Source organism: Bos taurus, chromosome 16 (assembly GCF_002263795.3).
Source record: "Bos taurus isolate L1 Dominette 01449 registration number 42190680 breed Hereford chromosome 16, ARS-UCD2.0, whole genome shotgun sequence".
Classification (NCBI taxonomy): Eukaryota; Metazoa; Chordata; class Mammalia; order Artiodactyla; family Bovidae; genus Bos; species Bos taurus.
In genome coordinates this window covers 6,142,558-6,164,793 of record NC_037343.1, presented here as the reverse complement: position 1 = coordinate 6,164,793, position 22,236 = coordinate 6,142,558, and the positions used below count along the sequence as shown (strand labels likewise).

The 22,236-nt window shown below is 38.2% G+C and overlaps 1 protein-coding gene across 1 annotated transcript in view; it reads left to right on the top strand.

Moving 5' to 3' along the window:
• The window catches only part of LOC781004 (complement factor H-like), a 75,045-nt gene that overhangs the window by 11,102 nt on the left and 41,707 nt on the right, over positions 1-22,236 (top strand). Inside the window, 2 exon segments of the mRNA XM_024976667.2 lie at positions 4,682-4,784; positions 5,207-5,383. Coding sequence (XP_024832435.2) covers positions 4,682-4,784; positions 5,207-5,383 — 280 coding nt within the window.

Below are 22,236 nucleotides of genomic sequence, written 5' to 3'. Positions count from 1 at the left end.
AAAACTAATACAATATTGTAAAGTTTAAAAATAAAATAAAATTAAAAAAAAAAAGAAAAAGCAAAAAAAATAAATAAACTTATAAGTTCTTTTCATTAGTTATCTATTTTTTACACAATAGTGTATATATGTCAGGCTCAATCTCCCAATTCATTCTTCTACTCTTGGGCCCCCTTGTATCCATATATCCATTCTTTATGCCTATATCTCTATTTTTGCTTTGCAAATAAGTTCATCTGTAGCATTTTTCTAGATTCCATATATAAGGAATATTATACAATATTTATTTTTCTCTTTCTGACTTGCTTCACTCTATATGACAGTCTCTAGGTCTATCCATGTCTCTGCAAATTGCACAATTTCATTGCTTTTTATGGCTGAGTAGTATTTCATTGTATATATGTACCACTTCTTCTACATCTCTTCTGCTGTTGATGGACATTTAGGTTGATTCCATGTCCTGGCTGTTGTGAATAAAATAGGTAACTACTGAGAACTTACTGTGTTTCATAGGCAGCTCCCCTCAATGCTCTCTGGTGACATAAATGGGAAGGAAATCCAAGAAAAGGGGATATTTTATATATATATATATATTCATATAACAGATTTGTTTTCATGTACAGCAGAAGCTAACCCAACATTTTAAAGCAACTCCAATAAAAATGAAAAACAAAAGTAAAATTATATAAATGTATTAATATAAGTAATTAAATCATATTAAAAACAAAGATTTTACTCCAAAATACAAAACTATATGTTCTTCATTATGATGTTTTGTCTTTCATTTTCTTTAATAATACATTTGTCTTCAAGTTTTTGTAAATGAAAGCTCTAATGAGTTTTATGATACCTTGTGAAACTCAAGGTGTGAATAGAATATGCATCACTCTGCATTATTCATCTTATAATTTGTTACATGTTATTTTAGTCCATTTGGCAATTTTCTTCGTGAACAACATTTACAGCACAATAAAGCTCCCTGTCTAGTCCTTAGTGTTACAAATAAAAGCAGCTCAGGCCCCAGATCACTTATAAGAAAGGCTGCATCACGATTATTCCTGATGAGGAGCAGGCAGACATGAATTGTTTCTCCTGATTCTCAGGTATATGAGTGATGGTTTATTAATCAACTAGAATAAGACTACAGGCATACTTCCAAACAAGAGGAGAAAGAGTACACAATATGAAAGAGAAATGTGAAATTTTGACAAATCTTCACCAGATATTCCAGTGCAACACTTCTCTTCTCATTAACAACTGAACTCTTTCCAAAAGTGGTCTTAAAGCTAAATGTTGGAATATTTAAGCAAAGTTTTTTTTTTTCAGAATTTATGGGTGCACTTATGAAATTTTTAGCATGCAAAATAATTGTAATATCAGATTCAAGCCATTAAGTAAAACTCACATCACCTAACACCTATTGTTGTAGATGCCTGCGTGCCTGCATGCTAAGTCGCTTCAGTCATGTCTGACTCTTTGCCTCCCCATCGACTGTAGCCCACCAGGCTTCTCTGTCCATGGAATTTTCCAGGCAAGAATACTGGAGTGGGTTGCCATGCCCGCCTCCAGGGGATCATCCAAACCCAAGGATTGAACCTCCCTCTACTATGTCTCCTGCATTGGCAGGTGGGTTCCTTCTTTACCACTAGCACCAACTGGGATGCCCATTGTATTAGATACATAGTCCTAATTAAAAATTTTTCCAGAAAACATATTGGCTTAAGACAATACACCTCCAAATTCTTAGAGCACCTGTGGTCAAGAATAAAGAAAGGGCTTCTCTGGCTAGTTATGCATCACTCTGTTTGGGGGGCAACTGGGTAAATGCCTGGGCCGCTGTCACCTGGACACTCAGCTGGGCTGAAGGCTTTGCTTCCAAGTTGGCTCGCTCTCTTGGCTTTTGGTGGAGGCCTCAGCACCTGACCACGTGGTCATCTGGGCAGGTTGCTTGAGAGACTGCTTTCCTCAGGGCCATTGACGGCAGACAGGGAGGAGGAAGCTTCCACACCAGGTATGAGTTTGTCACATTGTCACGTCAGTCATGTGTAATCATGAGAAATGGTCACTAAGTCCTGCACACTCCGTAGAGAGGACTTAAGCTCTAATATTTGGAGAGAGGAGTGTGGAAAGTGTTGTGGACTTTCTTAAAACCATCACATATAGAAAAACGTCAGGTCAACTTATCAGAGTATTTTCTGGGGATGCTTCCTTTACTCCTCAACTTCTTTCCTGCCTCTATAGTAACAATACTCTTTTTTCTAACAGTATATCATAAAATTTTGGCATACTTAAACTGGTTATTCCAGGAAAGAAAACTGTAACTTTATAAAACAGGTCAATGACCTTACCAGTAATTACAAACATAAATCTAAAGTGATTTTTCGAACCATAATTTCTCTTAAAATGAAGGTATTAGCAGTATTAAACAGATTTCAATCTACATAAGTATTATACTAAAGATATTTAAACTTGCTTAAGATGGATTTATGAAAATGGTGCTGTGTGCTTAGTCCCTCAATCATGTTCAACTCTTTGCGACCCTTTAGACTATAGTCCTCCAGGCTCCTCTGCCCATGGAATTCTCCAGGCAAGAGTGGGTTGCCACTTCTTTCTGCAAGGGAATATGATTGACCCAGGGATCAAACCTACATCTCTTTTGTCTTCTGCATTACAGGTAGATTCTTTACCCACTAAGCCATAGGGGAAGCCTATGAAAATGGCAGATCAACCCAAATATATTGATATCACAGCAAAGTTATCCCACAAGGGACCTTGTAAAGTTCTTGTAGACAAGATGAGGAAATTGGCCAGTTAAATAGTTGATCAGATATTCATAATGTCATTAAATATGCTGATTATCAGATGCAGGATTTTGTTCTCAGGCCTGCTCCATTGCTGTTTTGTATCATCTGCCAGTTTAATGGAGCAGAGGAGATGTGCCTGGAATGATACTGAGGCACTGAAAGTGAACCCACATTAGGAACAGGTTCATCACTCAGAAAGACACCCATGTGTGAGGTTGGACTCAATAATGGGATATTTAGCTGCTCATGAGACCAGAACTTGTATTGGTAGAAGTGTAAGAGGAGAATGAGGTTGTTCTGAGTCTTGACAGAGTCAGTGCCACTCTGACCATAGTGGACTATTGTATGTGCTTCAATAAATGATCTGGTTAGAGAGACAAATACAGATTCACATGTGACCAAAAAAAAGAGAGGAGGAAAATAGCTCAGGCCAGTGATAGTAATGATGTTTACTTTTAATTATGCCTTCTTTGTGTACCTTTTGGAAGTGAGTCTCAGTGGATTATTTTATTAATTCACGTTCTATGAATCATCAAAATGAGGTGAATAACTGTACTAGATCTGAACTCAGATAATCAGGACTTGAATCTCTCCTCTACAATGTAATGACAAAGTTAGTTGAGTTCTTTTCACTTGACTTCTGCAAATACAAAGACTCAAGCTTGCCCAACATGGTATTATTGTTAAATATACATATCTTGACATATATGGTGAAATTTATAAAATTCAAGGACGAAGAGAAATTATTCTAATCTCCAAAAAGTAGTGGGAAGAAACCTAGACTGTTAATTAAGTGGAATCAAATTAAATAAGCATTTCAAACTAAAAAATGTAGAGAAGGTTCAAAAAAGTGTGGGTAATCTATTAGTGATGAGAGATGAAGACTATAGGCCTTGAGAGGGTATAATTAACAAGTCTTTGTTAAAAGGGATTAAGATATGCAAAGATTCAACGTTTATAATTAATTTAGTAAGCATATAAGTGAAAATTACTAAATATATATTAAAAACAAATTGTAATTACGTTATACCTCATTTAAAATATTTGTCAGAAATACTGAAAAATGCATCATTCTCCAATTAAAATTAGACACAAGCATTCAAGGGTTTCCCTTAATTTTAACCATTTGGAAATTAAGAATCATTGATTGTTCATTTCTCCAATTAGACAAGCAAGGGAAAAGATGCCTAATATCTAGTTTGAGTGATAAACAATAATGTTACTTTCCTGTGTGATTAGATCCATGAAAATTAGTGTGGTTCTCTATATATGTCACATGTTTCCAATAAACAGAAAATTAAAGTCATGAATGTTAATTGGAAAAAAAAAAAAAAAACAACACTGTTTTCTTTCTACATTGACTTGGTCTGAGAAGAAGTGTCAGGATTTTGGTTTCTGATGAGAATGGAAAAGAAAGAAAAAGAAGTCAAATGAGCCACAAGATAAAATCTGTACTTTCATCTCTTGACTAAGATGCTAATTTAGTCAACCATGGTTAGGACTTCTGCACTTAAGGAGAAATCATTTATTAAGTCTCTATAGTTTTATACCAAGAGAATCTACATACACATTTTATATGATATGACTCACAAGACATAATTTGACCTTCAATATCAAGGACCTCTTTACATACTTCAATCATCTGAGTTTTCTGTAACTTTTCTTTTCCTAGAAACCATAATGTAGTGAGTGTAATTAACTGAACAAAAATGTAATTCATAGAGGTAATGTTAATTTCTTATTTGATTGTATAATGAGGTAAAACATTGTTTCTACTTTTTTTATTCCAAGGGAAACATTGTAATTATCCAGTAATAAAACATGGACGGCTATATCATTCATACAGAGGACACTTTCCAGCACGTGTAAATCAATAGTTTCTCTATAACTGTGATCAGTATTTTGTGCCTCCTTCACAATATTCCTCGGATTACCTGACTTGCACAGCAGAAGGATGGTCTCCAGAAGAACTATGCCTCAGTAAGTTAACCTATTAAGTTTATATGCATAAGTCTTTGAAAGAGTGAAGAGACAAAAGTATACAAGTGAGTAGATTTAAGTGTTGTGTAACAACAGTAAGGCCAAGTGATGTGTTCTATGAAAAAAAAAAAAATCTAAACAGATCTTCCCTTTACTAGAGGCTCTTCATGTAAATCCTGTGAGGCAGAGACTTTATAACAATATCTGCATCATTTATACATACTTTAATCATAAACTAAAGAAAAATAATATGGAATGTTGATTTTCATTTGTAACAAAGGTGGTAGTAGCTTTCATTTTATTGTTACATATTATATTTGAATACTAGTGCATTCACATTTAAATTCTAAAAGGTTAATCTTTAAGTTTCTATTTTAACAAATTTATGTTTTTTTCCATCATATTATTTTTATGATCCTTAGGAGAATGTATTTTCAATAATTTGGAAAATGGATATACCCCAAGTAGTGAAAGAAAAGCTGTACAGGGTGAAACAGTAAGGGTTCGCTGCTATCATGGCTACAGTCTTCAAAATAATCAGAACACAATGACCCGCACAGAGAGTGGCTGGTCTCCTCCTCCCAGATGCATCCGTGTCAGTGAGTAAACTGGGCTGAGATCCCAATATGTTCATAATTTTCTAAGACTCAGCTGTATTAGTCACTCCAAAAGTTTATATCAATCTCTTGTTTTCCCAAAGGACCTATTTAATTTTATTGTTTACAAGTATCTGTGAGTGTACCTATGGATACTTCTTGATAAGTATATAACAAAATACATGTACCTATTGATAGACACTGCTCAATAAAATAGGAAAAGATCCACAAAGAAGAAACCTGTAATAACAAAATGAGGTTAGAAAGATGGCAGGAGTCTCACTGTCTCTCCTGATATAAACACAGACTTTGACCATCATTTGTGGATAAGAGGATCTTTGTGGGGGTCCAGGAGTCTAACAGAGACACGACAGCATGCTCCTAGAGCACAAAGATGACAGACCCCTCAGCACAGGATTTTACCTGTGGGGAAAATAAGAGCATGTGAGCAAGGGTGGTGTCCTCACCTTCCAGCGCACTTCTCTCTCCCCTTATCCAGGACACTGGGGTCACCTGCATGGCTGGGGGTGGGGAGAGGCCAGGAGCACAGCATCCAGGGCTAGAATTCTTCAAGGGACATGGGTCCTACTGACCACGTGGAGACCCCACCAGGAAGCCCCAAACCATTGCAGACACTGTGCTTGTGGTCCTGCTCACCCCTGGGCCCCTCATCTCATCCACATCCCCCTCCCCAGAGCCAGGTCCCTGTGTAGGTCTCCACGGTGGCATCCAACCTTTGCAGATGGCCTGTGGGACATCTAGAAGCCAACCTGTCCCTGTGGGTCTGTGAGAAAGCACATGAATGTGAGCATTTGGCATTGTCCCAAGGAAGCACCCAGAAAACTGTCGGCACAGAGACTGTCTTTGCTGTGTTGATAGAAGCATAGGAGCTTCAGAATTCTCTCCTAGGAGGAATTGAGTACATGAGACAGGTGTCTCCTTAAAAAACGGTCTGAAAAAGTCTCAAAATCCCTATCAGGGTGATAGTGTACTTCCCTCCCCAAGTCAGTCTGTAAAGGCAGGAGGGAGTGACTGCTTCTTTAAACAGCAACCTGAGACTTCAAGGGACACAGACAATAAAGGACTAAAATGTTTAGAGAGAAACACAATAGTTTTTCAGTTACTGTCCCCAAATAATGGATATGGACTATTTGTCTGATAAGTAATTTAAAGTAATTGCTTAAGAACTTCATTGAGATAGAAGACAACAGTGGAGAGGGAAATGGCAACCCACTCCAGTATTCTTTCCTGGGAAATCCCATGGACAGAGGAGCCTGGTGGGCTACAGTCCACTGAGTCTCGATGAGTCAGACACAACAGTAGCTACTTAGTATGCACTCATGCATTCCTTTATATTTAGTGTAATTATTGATAGATAAGGATGTATTAATACTACCTTTTGTAACAGAATGTTTTATAGTTCCCTAAATCATTTCCTCTGACTGTTTGCCTTTGTGAATTCATGATTTTTGTTATAGTACTGTAACAATACTACTACAACTTTTGTTATAGTAGTATGCATTTAATAAACTTCTCTTTACCATTTGTGAATCTAGTATGGATTCCTGCTTTGTTTACCATGAGATTTACATAAAGTATTATTCAGAGAGAGCAGTGTTTTATGCTGATAATATATGAATACAACCATATATTAAATCTCCTTCCTTTTTCCCTTCTCCATTTTATCTTTTTGATGTCATGATTTTCTCTTTTTATAGTGTGTACTTAATTAAAAAATAATTGTAGCTATAGTTACTTTTATATTCTTGCACTTTAACTCCTAAATAGTTAAGTGTTTAACATTCCATATAAAGTACTATAGTGTTCTGAATGTGAATGTGCACTTAAATTTACCAGTGTACCATGTATTTCATGGAATTAATTAGCATTATTTTACTTCATCTTGAATAATTCCTTTTTGTGTTTCAGTAAGGAAGGTCTGTGTGCCTGCTCAGTTACCTAAGTCGTGTCTGATATTTTGTGACCGTATGGGTGGCAGCCCACCAGGTTCTCTGTCCATGGGCTTTTCCAGGCAAGAATACTGGAGTGGGTTGCCACGCCCTCCTCAAGAAAGGTCTGCTGCTGCTGCTAAGTCACTAGAGTCGTGTCTGACTCTGTGCGACCCCAGAGACAGCAGCCCACCCGGCTCCACTGTCCCCGGGACTCTCCAGGCGAGAACACTGGAGTGGGTTGCCATTTCCTTCTCCAATGCATGAAAGCGAAAAGTGAAAGTGAAGTCGCTCAGTCGTGTCCTACTCCTAGCGACCCCATGGACCGCAGCCCACCAGGCTCCTCTGTCCATGGGATTTTCCAGGCAAGAGTACTGGAGTGGGGTGCCATCGCCTTCTCCGCAAGAAAGGTTTAGCTGTGTTCAATTTTCTCAGTATTTTTGGTCAGATGAAGTATTTATATTGTTTTCTTTTCAGAATGATGTTTTCAAATATTCTTCTTTGGCAGTTTTGTCTTTCAACACTTGGAATATATCATCCCACTTTCTCCTGGCCCACTAGGTTTCTGCTGAGAAATATTCTTAGATCCAAATGAAGGCTCCTTAGTAAATTCCAGGTAAGGAAGTAACAGTTAGAACTGGACATGGAACAACAGACTGGTTCCATTTAGGGAAAGGAGTACATCAAGGCTGTATATTGTGACCCTGCTTATTTAACTTATATGCAGAGTACATCATGAGAAACGCTGGACTGGAGGAAGCACAAGCTGGAATCAAGATTGCCGGGAGAAATATCAATAACCTCAGATATGCAGATGACACCACCCTTATGGCAGAAAGTGAAGAACCAAAGAGCCTCTTGATGAAAGTGAAAGAGGAGAGTGAAAAAGTTGGCTTAAAGCTCAACATTCAGAAAATGAAGATCATGGCATCTAATCCCATCGCCTTATGGCAAATAGATGGGGAAACAATGGAAACAGTGGCTGACTTTATTTTTGGGGGCTCCAAGATCACTGCAGATGGTGATTGCAGCCATGATATTAAAATATGCTTACTCCTTAGAATGAAAGTTATGACTAACCTAGACAGAATATTTAAAACAGACACATTACTTTGTCAACAAAGGTCCGTCTAGTCAAGGCTATGGTTTTTCCAGTGGTCATGTATGGATGTGAGAGTTGTACTTTAAAGAAAGCTGAGCACTGAACAATTGATGCTTTTGAACTGTTGTGTTGAAGAAGACTCTTGAGAGTCCCTTAGACTGCAAGGAGATCCAACCAGTCTATCCTTAAGGAGATCAGTCTTGGGTTTTCACTGGAAGGACTTACGTTGAAGCTAAAACTTCAATGCTTTGGCAACCTGATGCGAAGAGCTGACAGATTTGAAAAGACCCTGATGCTGGGAAAGACCGAGGGCAGGAGGAGAAGGGGATGGCAGAGGATGAGACGGTTGGATGGCATCACTGACTCAATGGACGTGGGTTTGGGTGAACTCCGGACGTGGGATGGACAGAGAGGCCTGGCGTGCTGCAGTTCATGGGGTCGCAAAGAGTCGGACACGACTGAGCGACTGAACTGAACTGAACTGAAGTAGTAAATTCCAAGACTTTTGTTTTGTTAGCTTGTTTGTTTTTTCCTCATGCTACTTGAAGGCTTCTCATTTTTTCTTTGATTTTGCAACTTTATTATAATGTGTGTTGTAGAGGATTTTTAAAGTTGATTTGATTTGGTCATCTGTAAGCTTCCTGAACTTAGATATTCAAATATCATCCTTAATTTGGGAAGTTCTCAGACATTACTCCTAAATATGCTTTCTGCCTCATCTCCTTTTCTCCTCCTGGCACTTCAATAATTTGCAAATTGGTTCTATTGACAATGTAGCATAGATCATGTAGCCTTTCTTTGTTCTTTTTCATTGTTTTGTTATAAGGTTTTGCTTTTTTAATTTTAATCTCCTTTGACAGGATAACTTTGATATGTCATCTATCTCACAGATTCTTCTGCTTTTTTCACTCTGTGGGTAATACTCTTTAGTGAATTTTTTCATTTCATTCTTGGATCCTTCAGCACCAGATTTTCTGTTTTTTTTTTTTTTTATGATTAGTAGATTTTATTAAACTGTTTTGTACATTGTTTATTGTTCATTTGTTTAATGTTTTCCTGCTTTTGTTCAACTCTCTTACTGCATTTTCTGTACCACACTGAGTTATTTAAAACAGCTATTTCAAATTTTTCCTTGGATAAATCACAGATCTCCAATCTTCAGATGTGAATACTGAAGATTTTTATACTATGTTGGTGTTATGATACTTTGGGTTCATGTTCCTTGAAGTTTTGTGGTGTTGTTTTTCTAATTAAAGTACCAGTCTCCTTTGGGTGAGAGATAACTTCCTTCAACCTGGCTAGATACTCTGTAGCTATCTCAGGTCTCTATAGTGGCACCTGCTGACAATTCTCATTCCTGTTTTGTCAGAATTTCTGTGCTTCATGTCTTGTCTGGATACATTAGTGCGCCAGAATTTGTACTGACAGCCTGTCGTTTGCTTCCCCCAAAGTAGCACTACATCTTAATCTTGTGTTCCTCTACTGGGTCACAGATTTAAGCCAAATTTCTGTGCAAGCTCACTGGTGGTCTGTCAAAAGTTGCTCTTCCCTCTGAGTCAGTTGTAACCACAGGGATCTGGCACAGGGTGGAAGGGTGTGTGAATTAAGCAGACAGAGGTCTGCCTGTGAAAACCTGGACTTTCACAGAAGGATTAGCTCCATGCATGAAGTTTTAACATAGGTTTCCCAGGACTCCTGGAGTGCAGCTGAGAAGGAATTGAGATGGTTCATGAGCCACTGTAGGCATCACAGTCAAGACAGAGATCTGTCTGCCTTTTACCTCATGCATGCATGAGTGAGCCTCCTCCTGGGCCCCTTGGCATATGGAATTTCAGGGGTGAGTGGTTGTTTATTTTATATTTATTTATTTAGAATTGAAGAATTTACAGTCTTATGTTGGTTTCTACCAAACATCAACAAGAATCAGCCATAGATTTACCCATGTCCCCTCCCACAAGAACATCCCTCCCAGCTCCCTGCCCATCCCACTCTTCTTGGTTGTTACTGAGCTCTGGTTTGAGTTCCCTGAGTCATACAGCAAATTCCCATTGACAGTCTATTTTACATATGGTAGTTTAAGTTTGCATGCTAACCCTCTCCATACATCCCACCATCTACTTCCTCCCTGCCAGCTGTGTCCATAAGTCTGTTCTCAGTATCTGTGTCTCTAATTGCTGCTGTGCAAATAGGTTTATCAGTACAATATTTCTAGATTCCATGTATATGTGTTACTATATGATATTTGTTTTTCTTTTTCAGACTTACTTCACTCTGTATACTAAGCTCTATGTTCATCCACCTCTTTAGGACTGACTGAAGTGCATTCCTTTTTATGGCTGAATAATATTCTATTGTATATGTGTAGCACAGCTTCTTTATCTATTCACCTGTCAACAGACATCCATGTTGCTTCCATGTCTGAGCTGTTGTAAATGGAACTGCAGTGAACATTGGGGTACATGTGTCTTTTTCCATTTTGTTTTCCTCAGGGTATATACCTAGGAGTGGGATTAGTGGGTCATACAGTGGTTTTATTCCTCGTTTTGTAAGGACTCTCCATACTGTTCTGTATAGTGGCTGTATCAATTTACATTCCCACCAACAATGCAAGAGGGTGCCCTTTTCTCCACACCTTCTCCAGCATTTATTGTTTGTAGACTTTTTGATGATGGCCATTCTGACTGGTATGAAGTGATATCTCATTGTAGTTTTGATTTTAATTTCTCTAACAGTGAGTGATGTTGAGCATCTATTCACATGTTTACTAGCCACCGTACGTCTTTGGACATATGTCTGTTTAGGTATTTTTCCCACTTTTTGACTTTTTTTTTTTGGTATTGATTTGTATGAGCTGTTTGCATCTTTTGGAAATTAATCCTTTGTCAGTTGTTTCATTTGCTGTTATTATTTTTCCCATTCTGAGCATTGTGTTTTCACCTTATTAATAATTTCCTTTGCTGGGGATAAGCTTTTAAGTTTAATTATGTCCCACTTGATTATCTTTTTTTTTTTTTTTCGACTACTATAGGAGGTGAGTGATAGAGGATCTTGCCATGATTTATGACATAAGGTGTTCTGCCTGTGTTTTCCACCCATTTTGAGTTTATCTTTGTGTATGGTGTTAGGAAGTACTCTAATTTCATTTTTTTTTCCCATGTAGTTGTCAAGTTTCCCCAGCAGCACTTATAGAAGAGACTCTCTTTGCCTCATTGTATATTCTTGCTTATTTTCAAACATTAGCTATCCATAGGTGTGTGGGTTTATTTCTGGGCTTTCTGTCTTGTTCCATTGGTCTATATTTCCATTTTTCTGCCAGTACCATATGTCTGGATGACTATTGCTTTGTAGTCAGTTCAAAGTCAGGAAGGTTGATTCCTCTAGCTCTATTTTTCTTTCTCAGATTGCTTTGGTTATTCAGGTCTTTTATGTTTCCCTATGAATTGTGAGACTTTTTGTTCTAGTTCTGTGAAAATCACCATTGGTACTTTGATACAGATGGCATTGAATCTGTAGATTATATTTGGTAGCACAGTCATTTTCACAATGTTGATTCTTCCAACCCCAGATAATGGAATAACTCTCCATCTGTTTATCTTGTCTTTGATTTCTTTCCTCAGCGTCTTATACTTTTCTGTATACAGCTCTTATTTCGCCTTAAGTAGGTTTATTCCTAGGCATTTTATTCTTTTTGTCGCAATGGTAAATAGGATTGATACCTTAATTTCTCTTTCTGATGTTTCATTGTTAGCACATAGGGATTCAAGTAATTTTTCTGTATTCATTTTGTATCTTGTCACTTTGCTAAATTCACTGATAACCTCTTATAATTTTCTGATAGTATCTTTTGGGTATTCTATGTGCAGTATCATCTGTGTGCAAACAATGAGAGTTTTGCTTCTTCTTTTCCAATCTGGATTCCTTTTATTTCTTTTTCTCCTCTGCTGTAGCTAAGGCTTCCAAACAATGCTGACTAATAGTGGTGACAGTGGGCTCCCTTGTCTTTTCCTGACCTTAGAGGGTATGCTTTCAGTTTTTCACCATCGAGAATAATGTCTGCTCTGGGTTTCTCATATATGGCCTTTATTATGTTGAGGTAGTTTCCCTCTTTGCTCATTTTTTGAAGAGTATTTATCATAAATGGGTGTTGAAATTTTTCAGAAACTTCTTTTCTGTATTTATTTTGATTACCATATGAATTTATCTTGCAATTTGTTAATATGGTATATCATATTGATGGATTTGTGTATACTGAAGAATGCTTGCATCCCTGGGAAAAACCCAACTTGATGGTTGCTATCATGATATTCTGCTGCTGCTGCTGCTGCTAAGTCGCTTCAGTCGTGTCCTGCTCTATGTGACCCCATAGATGGCAGCCCACCAGGCTCCCTCATCCCTGGGGTTCTCCAGGCAAGAACACTGAAGTGGGTTGCCATGTCCTTCTCCAATGCATGAAAGTGAAAAGTGAAAGTGACTCAGTCGTGTCCAACTCTTAGCGACCCCATGGACTGAAGCCCACCAGGCTCCTCCATCCATGGGATTTTCCAGGCAAGAGTACTGGAGTGGGGTGCCATTGCCTTCTCCGTATCATGGTGTACTATCTTTTTAATGTATTTTTGAATTCTGTTTGCTAGTGTTCTGTTGAGGATTTTTCCATCTATTTTCATCAGTGATATTGGCCTGTAGTTTTCTTTTTTGTGTTATCTTTGTCTGGTTTTGGTATAAGGGTGATGATGGCCTTATAGAATGAGTTTGGTGGTGCTAATTCCTGTGTAGTTTTTTGAGAGATTTTTATAGGAATATTATTAGCTCTTTTCTAAATGTTTGAGAGAACTCACCTGTGAAACCATCAGGCCCTGTGCTTTAATTTTTTGGGAGTTTCTTTCTTTTTTTTTAATCACATTTTCAATTTCAGTGCATGTAATTGGCTTGTTCATAATTTCTATTTCTTCCTGGTTCAGTCTTGGAAGATTGAACTTTTCTCAGAATATATCCATTTCTTTCAGGTTGTCCATTTCATTGGCATATAGTTGCTCATAATAGATTCTTATGATCATTTGTATTCCTGTATTTCTGTTGTAACCTCTCCTTTCTCATTCCTTATATTGTTGATTTGATTCTTCTCCCATTTTTCCTGATGAGTTTGCCTAATTGTTTGTCACTTTTGTTTATCTTCTCACAGAAGCAGCTTTTAGTTTTATTAGTCTTTACTATTTTTCCTTCCTGTCTTTTTCATTTATTTCTGCTCTGATCTTTAGGATTTCTTTCCTTCTACCAACTTTGGGTTTGTTTTTTGCCCTTCTTCATCGAGTTGTTTTGGGTGTAAATTAGGTTGTCTCTTTGATGTTTCCCCTGTTTCTTCCTATAAACTTCCCTTTTAGAACTGTTTTGCTGTATCCCATAGATTTTGAGTTGTGTTTTCATTGTCATTTGCTTCAGGAATTCATTGATTTCCCTTTTGATTTATTCAGGAACAAGTCTGTTATGTAAAAGTATATTGTTTAATCTCCAAGCATTTGTGTTTTTACCATTTCCCATCTATTTGATATCTATTCTCATAGTATTGTGGTCAGAAAAGATGCTTCATATGTTTTCAATTTTTTAAAATTTACTGAAGTTTGATTTGTGACCCAAGGTATGGTCTATCCTGGAAAATGTTCCATGCACACTTGAGAAGAAGGTGTATTCTTATGCATTTGGGTGAAAAGTTCTGAAGATATAAATTAGGTCCATTTGGTCTAATGTTTCATTTATGGTTTATGTTTCCTTATTAATGTTCTGTTTTATGATCTGTCCATTGTTAACATCCCTTACCATTATTTTATTGCTGTCAATTTCCCCTTTTATGTGTGTTATTGCCTTATTCATTGAGGTGCTTCTATGTTGGGTGCATAAATGTATAGAATTATGTCTTCTTCTTGGATTGATCTCTTGATGATTATATAATGTCCCTTCTTTATTTCATATAATATTCTTTTTTTTTAAAGTCTGTTTTGTCAGAAATGAGAATTGCCACTTCAACTTCCTTTTGATTTCCATGTTCACGGAATATGTTTTTCCATCCTTTTAACTTCGGTCTGTATGTGTCTCTAAGTCTGAAGTGGGTCTCTTGTAGACAGCATATATATGGGTCTTGTTTTTGTATCCATTCAGCCAATCTGTGTCTTTTGGTTGGAGAGTTTAATCCATTTACATTTAAAGTAATTATTTATATATTACTATTAGCATTTTCCTATTATAATATATTATCCTATATGTTCCAATTAGCATTTTCTTAATTATTTTGTGTTTCTTGTAGGTCTTTCCTTTGTCTTATGCTTATAAGTCTCTTTAATATTTGTTGTAAAGCTGGTGTGGTGGTACTAAATTCTCTTAACTTGTGCTTGTCTGTAAAGATTTTAACTTTTCCATCAATGTTGAATGAAATCCTTGCCAGGTAGAGTAATCTTGCTTGTAGATTTTTCCTTTTCAGTACTTTAAATATATCCTGCTGTTCCCTTCTGACCTGCAGAGTTTCTGTTGAAAGATCAGCTGTTAATTGAATGGCTTTTCCCTTGTGTGTTACTTGTTGCTTTTCCCTTACTGCTTTAATATTCTTTCTTTGTGTTTAATCTCTGTTGATTGGTATGTGTCTCGACGTGTTTCTCCTTGGGTTTATCCTCTATTGGAGTCTCTGTGCTTCTTGAACTTGATTGAATATTTCTTTTCCCATGCTGGGAAAGTTTTCAACTATAATATATTCAAAAATGTTCTCAGTGACTTTCTTTTTCTCTTCTTCTTCTGGGACCCCTATAACTCAAATGTTGGTGAGTTAAATACTGCCCCAGAGGTCTCCAAAGCTCGCCTCAATTCTTTTCATTCTTTTTCCTTTATTCTGCTCATCAGCAACTACTTCCACCATTTAATCTTCCAGCTTACTGTTTCATTTTTTTCCTTCAGTTAATCTATTATTGTTTCCTTCTAGATAACTTTTGATTTCCATAATGGTGTTATTCATCATTGTTGATTCATTTTTTTTTTTTTTCTGTATCCTTGGTTATTGTGTTAATTTGTTGATTGCTTCTTGGCATTTTATCCATTCTCTTTTCAAGGTTTTGGAACATCCTTCCTATCATTACTTTGAATTCTTTTTCAGGTATTTTGTGTATCCCTCCCCCCACCCCACCCCCTTTTTTTCCCCTTTGGTCTTTTGTGCTTCTAGTTTGTTTCTTCATTGGAGCAATACTTTTCTGTCTTTTTTTTTTTTTTCTTTTTTTGTCATTATTGCATTTGATGTCTCCTTTTCTCGGGCTTTCAGGTCGAATTCCTCCTTCCTATTGTTTTCTGCCCTTGGTGTGTAAGGTTGTGCCACTGGTTTGTTTAGGCTGCTTTTGGGGGTGACTTTTGTTTGTGCTCTGGTGAAAGGAAGTAAGTGTTTTTTTTTTTTTTTCCTCTCTAATGGGCAGGACTTCATGAGGTGGCAATCTTGTTTGCTGATGACTGGGTTTGTGTTTTTATTTTGTTTGTTTTTTGGGTGAGACATCCTACACTGGCTGCTGCTGGCAGTTGGGTGATGCCAGGTGTATACAGGTGGAGGCCTTTATGGGAGTTCTCACTAATAAATACTCCCTGGGATTAGGAGTTTTATGGCAGTCTAGAGTCTTGTCAGCACTCCCACTTCAAAGGCTCTGGGCCTGATCTCTGGCCAGGGAAGTGAGATACCACAGGTGGTTTGTAACGGCATTAATGGGGATTAAAATAAGCACAGTAAAACAAGAAACAAAATGCAAACCCCAGACAAATGGCAAATACAAAATAAGGCAAAGTACTCACAAAAATAATGGGATATAGACACATGCATGTACACACAGGAAAAAAAAAAACAAAAACAAAGTGTTAAAAAAAAAGAAGAAGAAAGTAGAAGAGATTGATTGAGTGAGCAAATGAAAGCAAAAATTATAGGAACTAGTTATTAACAAAACTTACTAAAACCATAAACTGGAAAACAAAGCCAAAGCCATGTGACAACTGGGGAATAAAGAAACTAAAGCAAAACAGATTAATAAACATAATGAGAAAAGGAAGAAAAGAAAGAAAGACCAGAAAAGAAAATTTCAATAGACGTAGATAAATAAGTTTATATATATCAAAGAATAACTTACAACAGGAAAAAAAGAAAGAAAAGCAAACAAAAGAATATGTGTGGAAAATACTAAAAATTTTTTTAAAAAACTTTGAAAATTAAAAACAGGAAAAAGTCCATAAAACAACAAAAACCAATGTAGACGAAGTATTCAAAGGGAATTAAAAGTGTGATTTTAAAAATTTCTCAAAAACATAAATATATTTAATAGTAGCATTAAAATCAACAACTAGAATAACAGAGAGGGGAAAAAGGTAAAAACCCAGTAGCAACTACTGAATAAGTTAAAATATAAGAATAATAAATATTTTTCTTGGATCAGCTGTCAGCATCCTTTTCCTCAGTGTGAGTCACAGTCCACCTCACCTCCCTAGGATGTCCGCCAGTTCTGGGCTGGTCTCTCTTACCTGTTGTGGGGGCAGCTCAGACTCTAATCTGGTCCTACTCTTGCACGTTCTTGCCCTGATGTCCACATCTGCCAGTGCTAGTGTTTTTTCCTTTTCAGGAACCCTAGTAATCATTTATATATTCCATAAATACAAAGTCTGCCTCCTTGATCATGTGGATTCAATCTTCAGCTTGTACCACTGGTGGGAATGTTTTGGTTCTATTCCTTAGCCACCTTCCTCTGGATTTCACTTGTGGTTTCATCTCCACCTGTGCATGTGACTCGTCTACAGGAGTTTGCTCCTGAGGCTCCCTGGGAGGACTTGGGTGTGCCCCAAGGGAGGACCGAATGTGGAGGTGGTGCAGTTGTTTAGATTGCAGGGGCCCTGGCAGTACCAGGTACTAAGGGGAGACACTGGCTACGACAGCAGGAAATATGAGGCCCTTAGGGTTTTTTGTAGCCTTTGGTTGCTCTGTCCTTGTGGGGATTGAGCATGGGAGTGACACAGGAGTTTGGATAATGGGGACCCTGGCAATGCCAGATACATATCTGGTGGTATTGTCAGGAGATATGTGACTATTAGGGATTTTTCTAGCTTCTGACTGCTCTTTCCAGTGAGGATTGAGCATGGAGGTGACACAGCTGTTTGAATTATGGGAACCCTGGCAGTGCCAAGCATGCAGGGAAAACAACTGACTCAGCTGCAGGAGCTATGGTCCTATTAGAGTCTTTTCCTAGCTTCTGGCATCTGGCCATCAGAGGCCCTCTTTGGCTGGTCCTTCTCTATTGCTTGGCTCCTTCAGGTGCTTACAGGGCCCCCCACTTGGGGTCATTGTCTGTCGTTTATCTCATCAGGGATGTAAAGATCACCCTGGCTGGGGTTCTTCTGTGTCACTTTGCACATCAGGTCCTTATAGGTCCACCCTCCTTGGGTTGGTTCAGCTATCTGGTGCTATGTTCAGAGAGAGAGGCTGCAGAGATGGCTATATTATCTGTGTGTAACTCAGCAGTATCACCCTGCCTCCAGGTTAGCTGGCTTTCCTTCATAAGCATTTTCCACTGCAGTGTTCTCCATCAGGTTCCTTCACACCATCTCCCTTCAGTCGACAGCAGACCTTGCCCTGGGATTGTTTTCCAGTCTCTATGTTCCAGCTCCAAGCTACAGCACTTTCTAGGGGACTTGAATCCCTGTCTGGGGTATGTATGGTTGTGGCAAGGATTGTCTGTGTGATCCTCATTCCATTCAGACTCTCACAGATAAGCTGCTTCACTCTCCAACAGCCTCAGTGCTTCACCTCTGTCACAAATATTTGCCCTCCCATGCAGCACTGTCCCTGCTTCAGTTCCCCAGTCCCAGGTGCAGATCCAGTTCCACTCACTCTCCTTTCTTTTGCCATCCTTCCTTTGTCCTGCTGACACACTGGTTGTGCTGCCCATGGACCATAAACATTGGATACATCAACTACAGTGTTGAATGCATGGGTTTAGCCAGGAGACGTACATGTGAGATTATCACTTTGTAAATGATGACATCAGATTGGAAAATAATGTAGAATGAAAATGGAAGAGAGTTCAAGACTGAGTCCTGAAGCTTCCAACACTGAGGTGTCTGACGGAAGAAGGATAGATGGCAAAGTGGACAGAAAGAAACGAGGACCCAGAGAATTTAGGGGGAAAAAATGTCGAATGAATGTTTCATAGTTGTGGACAGAAGAAAATGATATAATAACAAGGAATAATAAATTGACTAAAAGTAATTCCTGGGAATCAGCCTGAAATTGTTCTTTATCCAATTCCACCATTATCTAACTATATATCTAAGAGCAATGACCTATTTGAAGTTTGTTCACACCTCTGAATCTGTACAATGATTTAATATTTGCAAATGCTCTAATATTTAAAAAGATTTTTTAGTTATTAAAATAAATTATTCATGTAAGCTTCTTGTCATGTCTACCATACAGTTTATTCAAGGAAAGTGTAATCAAATTACATTAGAATAGTTCCACTAATGAATATTTCTAATTCAGTTAATAAGTCAGGTTAAAAGACTTAAAATGTGGTGGATTTGGCTACATGGAAGCCAACAATAATTGTAACAGAGACAGATTCAGATGGAATAGACAGAGGAAAAATCTACTTACAGCCTGCTAAATAAATTATTAGTAAGAAATGCAATATGGCATGAGGACATAACTTTTTCAAAAGGCTTGGTTGTGGCAGAGAATAAGAGGTTCAGGATGTATTGCTCGGTGGATTATGTATTGTTTTAATGGGAAAGATGAGAGTGTAATGAACGTTGAAGAGGATGAGCCAGAGAGGAAAGCAGGCAAAGACTGACCACAGGCTCACTGTGAAAGAGGTGGGAGAGGAACCAGCAGTTTTGAGAAAGTCCTGGACTTGGTGACAACTGGATTATTTGCAGCTTCCTGTCAGGAGAAGGAAGTAAATGGGTGTGTAAATACAATGCTGGAGAGAAGCAGGTGTTGATGGTTCCTGTTCTCATTTCAGGACGGAGACAAAGTCATGTGAGACCGAATGGTGCATGGGGGAAGGAGGAGATGGAACACTGGCCAGTGTAGAAAAGATTGAGCACAGAGATTTCAGATAGACACACAGGGGGAGATTGTTATAGAAATGGGCCAGGCTTGTTCAACAGTGTCCAGAGCCCAGGTAATTTCACTTTTCAGGCTGCAGGCAAGCACCTGATATGTGCCAGAAGTAGGCTAGGAGAAAATTGTGAAAGATACAGTGGAGGTCAGTGGTATGCCTTTCAAGAGCTTTCATGCCAGTATGAAAAAAAAAAAAAAAAGATGAATTAAAGTAAATTATGAACCAAAAAGTAAAAATATTTCTATTATATTGTTCCAATAAGTGTATTCTAAGAAGAAAAGAATCCAAGTGCTTAGAAAGTAGTAGGGACTGTGGGTGAAGTTTATGTAGGAAGACGTCTATGCAAAGAAAGCCTGGAAACCATTCGTCAGCAAAGACACATGCTTTTGCTGCAGCCAAGGCAGCAAAAAAATTGGCTTATTTTAGAAAAGATCAGATGGTAAAGAATCCGCCTGCAATGCAGGAGAATTGGGTTCAATCCCTGGGTCAGGAAGATCTCTTGGAGAAGCGAGTGACAACCCACTGCAGTATTCTTGCCTAAAGAATTCCACAGGCAGAGGAGTACGGTGGGCTATAGTCCATGGGATCAAAAAGAATCAGACATGCCTGAGAGACCACACTTTCCCTTTCAAAATTTCTGAGATACCTGACAGTAATATCTACCTGCATTGCAGGAGACCTGGATTGGATCCCTGGGTCGGGAAGATCCCCTGGAGAAATGAAATGCTAGCTACTGCAATATTCTTGCCTGAAGAATTCCATGGAATTTTGGCCAGCTGCAGTCCATGGGATAGCAAAGAGATAGACACAACTGAGCTAGTAACAATTCTAAGTAAAGGGAAAGGCTTTTAAGATGATCATGCCATTCTTACAGTCACTCTTTGTAAAGACAACAGTTAGAAAACAGCCTAATATCAAGATCTTCTTTTGTTAAAGCAGCGTTTTACATAGTAGGATAAAATAGGAATTTTATGTAAGTTTCCAGTGGTCATGTATGGATGTGAGAATTAGACTGTGAGGAAAGCTGAGCGCCAAAGAATTGATGCTTCTATTTATTTTTTTTTTTCAACGTTCTGTTTACTTTATTTTTTTTTAATTTTATTTTATTTTTAAACTTTACATAATTGTATTAGTTTTGCCAAATATCAAAACGAATCCATCACAGGTATACATGTGCTCCCCATCCTGAACCCTCCTCCCTCCTCCCTCCCCACACCATCCCTCTGGGTCGTCCCAGTGCACTAGCCCCAAGCATCCAGCATTGTGCATCGAACCTGGACTGGCATCTCGTTTCATACATGATATTTTACATGTTTCAATGCCATTCTCCCAAATCTTCCCACCCTCTCCCTCTCCCACAGAGTCCATAAGACTGTTCCATACATCAGCGTCACTTTTGCTGTCTTGTACACAGGGTTATTGTTAGCATTTTTCTAAATTCCATATATGTGTTAGTATACTGTATTGGTGTTTTTCCTTCTGGCTTACTTCACTCTGTATAATAGGCTCCAGTTTCATCCACCTCATTAGAACTGATTCAAATGTATTCTTTTTAATGGCTGAGTAATACTCCATTGTGTATATGTACCACAGCTTTCTTATCCATTCATCTGCTGATGGACATCTAGGTTGCTTCCGTGTCCTGGCTATTATAAACTGTGCTGCGATGAACATTGGGGTACATGTGTCTCTTTCCCTTCTGGGAAAACTGGTCAACCACTTGTAAAAGAATGAAACTAGAACACTTTCTAATACCATACACAAAAATAAACTCAAAATGGATTAAAGATCTAAACATAAGACCAGAAACTATAAAACTCCTAGAGGAGAACATAGGCAAAACACTCTCTGACATACATCCCAGCAGGATCCTCTATGACCCACCTCCCAGAATATCGGAAATAAAAGCAAAAATAAACAAATGGGACCTAATTAACCTTAAAAGCTTCTGCACATCAAAGGAAACTATCAGCAAGGTGAAAAGACAGCCTTCAGAATGGGAGAAAATAATAGCAAATGAAGCAACTGACAAACAACTAATCTCAAAAATATACAAGCAACTCCTCCAGCTCAACTCCAGAAAAATAAATGACCCAATCAAAAAAATGGGCCAAAGAACTAAATAGACATTTCTCCAAAGAATTGATGCTTTTAAACTGTGGTGTTGGAGAAGACTCTTGAGAGTCCCTTGGACTGCAAGGAGATCCAACCAGTCCATTCTGAAGGAGATCAGCCCTGGGATTTCTTTGGAAGGAATGATGCTAAAGCTGAGGCTCCAGTACTTTGGCCACCTCATGCGAAGAGTTGCTTCATTGGAAAAGACTCTGATGCTGGGAGGGATTGGGGACAGGAGGAGAAGGGGACGACAGAGGATGAGATGGCTGGATGGCATCACTCACTCGATGGACATGATTTTGAGTGAACTCCGGGAGTTGGTGATGGACAGGGAGGCCTGGTGTGCCGCGGTTCACGGGGTCGCAAAGAGTTGAACACGACTGAGCGACTGAACTGAACTGAACTGAAGCACAATATATGTGAACAAAGTCACATACTGTTAGAAGTATTGCTATGTGGAAGTTTGGAATACAACTTTAGGAAAGGAATCCCAATGGTTCTCATCAAGAGTAACCTCACAGCTAAGCTACAAAGCTCAACATTAAAACAAAAGCAGAAACAAATTTATTG